This window comes from Leucopleurus acutus (genome assembly GCF_964270905.1).
Source record: "Leucopleurus acutus genome assembly, chromosome: 5".
Taxonomy (NCBI): Eukaryota; Metazoa; Chordata; class Mammalia; order Artiodactyla; family Delphinidae; genus Leucopleurus; species Leucopleurus acutus.
Window position 1 is genome coordinate 14,650,947 of NC_139147.1, and position 7,777 is coordinate 14,658,723.

Sequence of the window (7,777 nt, forward strand, 5' to 3'; positions counted from 1 at the left end):
GGCACGAACACGTGTCCTCTGCATCGGCAGGCGGACTCTCAACTACTGCGCCACAAGGGAAGCCCCAGAGTGACTTTTAGACAAGAAGTTTTCAACTCTATAATTAGCAATCCACAATGGAAATTTCGACACATAATTACAGCATTGCTTAGACAATAGTAATATGAGAAATACTAACGCTGAATGCAGTATTTCTTGGCACACCTCTGGCTACGTTCTTATTGGCTGAGAAACAATTATATATGACTAGTAAGTAATTCATACGTAGTATGAAGTGAATGCGAGTGTACGAGGGCAGCATGCATGTACAACAGGTACTTCTAGTTAAGCCACGTTCAGTCACTGCTGCCGGTTTGGACTAAAGTGTTCTTGGCAGTAACAGTGGAGAACATCATCAGAGGTTGCTGAAGCCTCACAGAGGGCTCCCCGTTCTGGGACGTGAGCAGCTTCCCTTGCAGATTGGATCCGTATTTAAAGCAGAGGCAATGACATTTAACCCGCTGCAAATCGCTGGACTGGTTCTTGGATTCTTCGGCATGGTGGGGACTCTGGCCACAGCACTTCTGCCTCAGTGGAGAGTATCAGCTTTTGTTGGCAGCAACATTATTGTCTTTGAAAGGATCTGGGAAGGGCTCTGGATGAACTGCATCCGACAAGTCAAGGTTAGGTTGCAGTGCAAGTTCTACAATTCTTTGCTGGCTCTCCCATTTGACCTGGAAGCAGCCCGTGCCCTCATGTGTGTAGCTGTTGCCTTATCTCTGATTGCTCTGCTTATTGGCATCTCTGGCATGAAGAAGATTCAGTGCAAAGACTCTAACGAGAGGGTTAAAGCATATCTTCTGGGGACTTCTGGAGTCCTCTTTATCCTGACGGGCATCTTCGTTCTCATTCCGGTGTGCTGGACAGCCAATATCATCATCAGGGATTTCTACAACCCAGCCGTCCACATAGGTCAGAAACGAGAGCTGGGAGCGGCACTCTTCCTTGGCTGGGCAAGTACCGCTGTCCTCTTCATCGGAGGGGGTCTGCTTTGTGGGTACTGCTGTTGCAACAGAAAGAAGCAAAAGAACAGATATCCAGCCGCTGAGCATCCTGCGCCACACACAGATAAGCGACCACAGAACGGGACAGTGCTTAGTAAGACCTCCACCAGTTACGTCTAACACCTGCTTTTCACTCAAACTGTGGGTTATGATCAGTGTGTTTTATAGAGTCTTGCCAGAAACTGTAAGTACATCAGGCAGGAGAACTTGCTTTACGACTGTTTTTAAATTGAGATGAAAAGTTTAAAGGGCATATAGATTGTAGTCACCTGTGATAGGAATAAAAATGACTTGCTTTAGACATTCTGACCTCATGTGTATTAAATGCATTTACTATTACTGGACTCAAATAATAATCCCCGTTCCAATTTGTGTAGTCTAAAATCAAGTATGTCCATAATCCTTAGTATAATGATAGACTCTTTTTTTGTCCACAACCATATATTATCTGTTAAGAAATCCGAATTCTATTGTAATTCATAAGCCCTAGCAATAAAACATGTTCTAAAATATAACCTAACTTATTTTTTCTCCAAATTATTTCTTACACTAACATGGTAACAACTAAATTGATGACTTTTTTTCTTTTTAAAACAAGCTGCAAATAATAGACATCAAATAAGGACTTTTAATTGAATTTATCAAAATATGAAAATGTTTGTTCAGTGAAAAGAGTTGTTTCTCCTTTAGGAAACTCAAATGTACTAGAAATTAAACACTTTTAGGGAGAAGGAAGCTCTAATCTCTGTTAGGATATTTAAGAAGATGATTTTAAAGCATCTAACTTATACAGTTAAACTTGCTTAGAATTATATATTCAAATGAAAATAATTTATAAATGAAAAATAATATGCTCTCAGAACCTATGATGTGCACCTACAAGCAAACAGAATTATCTGTCTTGATAAGACACATCAACAGAATACTATGAACTCTCAATTCTCATCAACAGGAAATACAGTCCCAATTAGGGAATTGAGGTTTGGGTGTTGAAGGGACTGGTTTCTGTTCCTTGTTTTATTCTTTAGTCATTGCACAGGTCTACATACTCTAAGTAAAATGAAGAATCAAGGTCATGATTGAGGCAGTTAGTCAGGCCAGAGTAAGTACCTCCTTTTGTATTCTCTAATGAATAAATAGGTATGGATAAAGCATTTTGTTTTGCTTGAATTATATGCATTATTTTCTCAATTCTTCACTTCCCGTGTATTTAACATGCTAATATTGGGTCATAAGTGTGGGGCTTGGGGGAGATGGATAGACAAGTGTTTGTAGGGCAAGATCACCCCTATGAGATGCTTATGAATATCTCCAGTGTCTTGTGAACCAATTAATGTTTATATATTTTAACTCTTCAAATTTTAACTCTTCAAATATTGTGTTTATTTTATAATAAAGATGTATTTCATTTACAACATATAATTTCAGTGAAGAGATTAAATTTGTTCACCAAATATTTATTTTATGTCCATGCTTATTACAATAAAATAATAAAATAAAATAGTTACATATTTTCAATAATGTTGGTCTATTTCCCTGCGGGGTTAATTTGAAAATGAAGTTCTGTCCTCAAAAGATCATCTAATAACTCTGAAGCATTAAATCAGAGATAACTCAAGCCTAGATGTTAATGTCAAACCCTCATTCCATTCTACAAACCACCAGCAAGACTTCAATAAGGCAAACCCTTGGCAATATAAAACTGTATTTTAAAAATTAGTAATACATTAAATATATAGGCCAAATAAATGTAAATGTCTTCAAATAATAGCAATAAAAATAAGAAAACCAATAATTTAGATAGATTTTTTTTAAGATTGCTTTATTTTTCAGTCTTAATTGAGAAAGACCAAAATATTGGGCATGTTGAAAAGGAGTCATTTATCTTACACAAGCAAATACATAAGACATCAGGACAAGCAAGATATATGCTTAAGGGTTGTCATGGAATCATTTGTCTTACCCTTTGGCTCACTAGAAGAAGTAATTAGTATGGCAGGATGGGTTCCAGAATCTAAATGAGGCATGATATCCTGCTAGTCAGAGAATCAAAGAGTAAAATTGTGTAACTCTAGGTAGAGTCATAAAGTTACTAGAGACAACATTAGCTACTGAATATGGGGCAAAGTTTTAGGGACTAAGAATTCTTTTCCTTGCCCTTTCATTAATCAGAGTATACTTTGGAAACAAAAAAAAAATGTTCCTTCTCTCTGCTGCATTATTTTTCCTTCTACACCAAAAAAAAATTAATAATTTTCAACGAATTTCAAGGTGTATTGTAGATGTAAATATCACACCACAAACCCAGGTATGGAAGAAATGCATCTTCTTTTTTAAATCCAACTTAAATTCAACTTCTTGGGTATTTTCCCATGTATTACACAGTTTTGGGGCTTAAGCAGCAGCTGATTGGTCGGTTCAGGGGATCAGTCCATGATCATCACTCCATAGATGTACTGAGATGATGTCTATTATACCTGCCCACAAGGTCCCTTTAGGCTTCTCTGCTCGGTCGATTTTCTGTCATGCTTGGCAATCGTTTTTTGAGACTTTCTTGTTCTGGGCTGCTTGGATCGGTGGATTTCAACCCTGGCTGCATATTAATAGAATTGGCAGAGGAACTTTGAAAACTACCAAAGCAGCCAGTGTCCAGATGACCTATGACATCATTTCCCAGAGTCATGGCAGGAATCTGACCTCCTGACTTGGTTACCAGCTGTCTACAAGCAGTGGTAAAGCAAATTTTGCCTTCTCCCGTAGGAATTTTTTAAAAAATATCACCTCCACAAATCTCCTCCTCCATTGTCAAAAATTTTATACAGGGGCTTCCCTGGTGGCGCAGTAGTTGAGAGTCCGCCTGCCGATGCAGGGGACACGGGTTCGTGCCCCAGTCTGGGAAGATCCCACATACCGCGGAGTGGCTGGGCCCGTGAGCCATGGCCGCTGAGCCTGCGCGTCTGGAGCCTGTGCTCCGCAACAAGAGAGGCCACAACAGTGAGAGGCCCGCGTACAGCAAAAAAAAAAAAAAAAAAAAAAAAAAAAAAATTATACAATTTCATAGACGCTTAGGCATTCAGAAGCAAAAATACATAAATAAAGACTGAAACTTCTCTAGGCGATTTTGCTTTCAGTTTTGCTATCTACTCCCTATCTAGAGAACCAGTGAAATGCATTGCTAACTGCCCTCTGGAATGGGGACCAGAGAGAGAGGGGGGAAATATAATATTATCTAGCCACACATGGTTAAAATGTTTTAAAAGATTAACCCTTTGTAGGTTACAAATTTAATTAAATGCACACTAATAATGCTTTTCTTTTGCAGAAAGATCTTGATACATTTAAAAATATTTTGTTGGGCTCACTTGCTCTCCGCAGCTACCACATACTGTAGACAGTGCAGAGAGCATTATCAACAGATTTTAACTAAGAGAACTGAAAATTACAAGGTTGTATGACTTGGCCAAAGTCAAATACCAACACTGAGAAATCAAGAAGTCAGCCATACTAAGTAGAGACTTAATAAATATTTGAGGAATGATCAAGAAACTATATATGTCAATAATAGTAATTTGAAATTTTAGCTAATATGAAGCTCCTCTTCCCACAGGGAAGAGATGAAACAGTAGAACTCAGAAGTTTAAAGACAGTTCTTGTTTTTTTAGTCTGAAAAGCCTAAATTCGGAGGAGACTCAGAATTTAGGCAAAGTATAAAATGGTTCAGTCAGAATCAGGTTTTTCTGAATCTTAAGATTATACAATTATTTCTTTGGATGAAGGTAAAATAAAAAGGAGCAGAGTTAAGAAGGTCTAGATTTCAGTGTGTCCCTGGGAAGAAACCTATGGACACTCCCTAGTTCAGTTCTTGGAGAGTGAGATGCAGAGAAATGACAAACTCTCAGATGGGTTTGAGAATTTAAGGACAGAAATGATCTGTGTCCTGTCCGAGGTGGAACAAAGCATGTTGACAGTTTTCCTCATGCACTCACAGTGTTGGGAGATAAGAAACATCTCTGTGATGTGTTTAGTCTGTCAGGCCAAGAGATAATCTTGCCATGTTTTCCACAGCTAGAACACTATGGGAACAGGAGAATATTTCCTACTCCCCTTAAAATGGAACAGAGCATTCCAAAAGTCCTGGTTGTTGGGATTAAGTGAGAACACAGCAGTAACACACATGGATGGACAAGGTGGGGTGCGGGGGAGGGCGTCCATGGCCTGTTTGTCTTCAGATCTATTCCTTGCCTTCCTCTGCTCTAATCTGTATCCTAAGGATGCTGGTCCCTGCAGGTTGTGCAGTGGTACGCCAAGAGTGGGTGATGGCAGTTGTCCTCACCAGGTATAGGCAATAAGGGGTAACCCTATCTGTAGAGAATTTAAAAGCAATAATAAATCCACCTAAATATCAGATCTGTTCTTTATTATCTTTACATAAAGGCCTTTCTAAAAAATGTCAGTGATAAAGCACTCCTGCTCAGAAAGAAAAAAAATTGTGTTGGTCTAAGTCCTGCAAATCACTGTAGTTACTGTAGATGTAGAAAATAGACAGAGAGACAGATAGATGATAGATAGATAGATAGAGAGATAGATAGGTAGATGATAGATATATCCAGCAAAGAGCTGAATTGTGTCCCCTGCTAAAATTCATACATTAAAATCCTACCCCCAGTATCTCAGAATGTGACCATATTTGGAGATAAGGTCTTGAAAGAGATAAAGTTAAAATGAAGACATAAATGTGGGACCTTAATTCAATATGACTGGTGTTCTTAAAAGAAGAGGGTAGTTGGATACAGATAGAAGCAGAGGGAAGACAATATGAGACACAGGGAGACAACAGCCATCTACAACCACAGAGAGAGACCTGGATCAGAGCCTTCCTTCACGGCCTTCAGAAAGAACCAACTCTACTAACACCTCGATCTTGGACATCTAGCCTCCAGAACTATGAGAAAATAAGTTTGTGTTGTTTTAACCACCAGGTCCGTGGTATTTTGTTACAGCAGCCTTAGCAAACTAGATAAATATAAATAGATGATAAATAGATGGTAGATAGATGATAGATAGAAAACCTACAGTGAGCCTTGACACATGGCTATATGTATTTGTTTCAAGAGAGAATTTTTCCTTACATTCAGCAAGGCTTATTTTTCAAATCACCACTCTGTTTACTTGGTTTTATTGTTTTAATTTCTTTAACACAAATAAAAAACCCCAGTTGCTGTAAAATGACAAAATTAAAATAACTTGAGTTCTGTTTCTATGTCTTGACAGTGTCTCTGCTACAGAAATTGGAGACACACACTGTGTATACACTAGCTAGCTCCAATGAGTCTAACCTGTAATGAACTTACTGTGGTTTCTTCAGAGTTATGTCTGTAAAGAATACAGTGTTCATTAAAGGATAAATAATAAAAATGTGTTAATTTGAAGCTTATAACTGAAAACAATTTCTCTTACTGAGGAGGGGGTATAAGAAAAAATAATTTGTATCTGGGAGTGAGATAGGCCAGATAGACCACTAAGGCGGTCTTTTCCTGAGCTCTGTGCTCAGCTGCTGCCCACTAGACTTGGCCAATAAGAGGCACAGGTTAGAGACAGGAGGGCAGTAGTGGTCTACCCCTTTTCTCTTTGTGCGGGCAGATGCCTCCAGTGATGACTATGTCTTCTTGCCAGCTTTGCCAGAATGGGCCACTTGTAGATCCAGCTTCTGCCAATTGCATATTATCTCTTGGGTCCAACAATCATTGCTTTTCTTTTAATTCCCTCATCTTCAGGAAAACAGTAGTTTTCTGCTATTATTAGTGTCTGGGAGGCTCCATGGTCCTCTCCTTGGTCTTAAATCTCCCCATAACCTGCCTAACTATGTCACTCTATTAAATTCCACTAATTTAAAAATATAGAATGATTTCACTTTTCTTGGTTGGACCTGAGAGACACAACAACTGAAAATCATCTGAAATGGGACATCTCAGTCGAATCCAAGGTGAACAAATAAAGGTCATAATTATCAATGACTTGGCTTCACATGAGCTTGGCTTTACAGAACTTAGGTACAACTCTGAGAAAATGAGGGACCCTCACAGAATAAGATTAAGTTTGTATTCCATGGGAGTTTGCAACCAAAATTAAGTTCCGTTTTTAAAAATATTTGCATGGCAAAACACCTGGCACTTGGGAGATGGCAAATGTTTGCTGAGAGAATGAATAAATGATGAATTAATAAAGGAAGAAAATAAGAAGCAAATCACAATATAAAGTACTTTATCTGGGGGCAATCAAAAGTTCAATTCCTAAATGGGTCTAGAGGAGTTTTGTGGTTTTGATACTCTTAGTAGGATAATTTCCAAGAAAATATTTGTTTAATGGACTTCCCATTAAAGAATTATTGCAGACAAAACAGGACACCAAGAAAATACATTTAAAATGGGCAAAAGTCTGAATTTAGACTACGATTTAGTAATGCTCAGAATTTACTGGTAGAAATGACTAGTAAAATATTCAGTAAGAAGCCAATCATAATATGGATAGGGCTATAGCAAAATGACTAAAACTTTTACCACAATAAAGATGTGTCAGACATTTTATCATGGCTGGTCTTCCTGTGGGATGAAGAATGCTTTCATCAGTTGAAAAAAAACTCCCATACACTCTGAATAACAAGGTTGGCTCTGGATGTAGATTTGGCAGAAATGAATTTGTCAAATAGATTCTGGGAAAAAAATGATAGGATATAA

At 38.1% G+C, this 7,777-nt stretch overlaps 1 protein-coding gene across 1 annotated transcript; it reads left to right on the forward strand.

Annotated features, from left to right (window-relative positions):
* Positions 1-485: 485 nt before the first annotated feature.
* CLDN17 (claudin 17) lies at positions 486-1,163 on the forward strand (the record flags this gene model as incomplete). The annotated part of the gene is made up of 1 exon (XM_082839115.1): positions 486-1,163. One exon carries the CDS (start codon positions 486-488, stop codon positions 1,161-1,163), a length of 678 nt encoding a protein of 225 aa, XP_082695241.1.
* Positions 1,164-7,777: the final 6,614 nt, after the last annotated feature.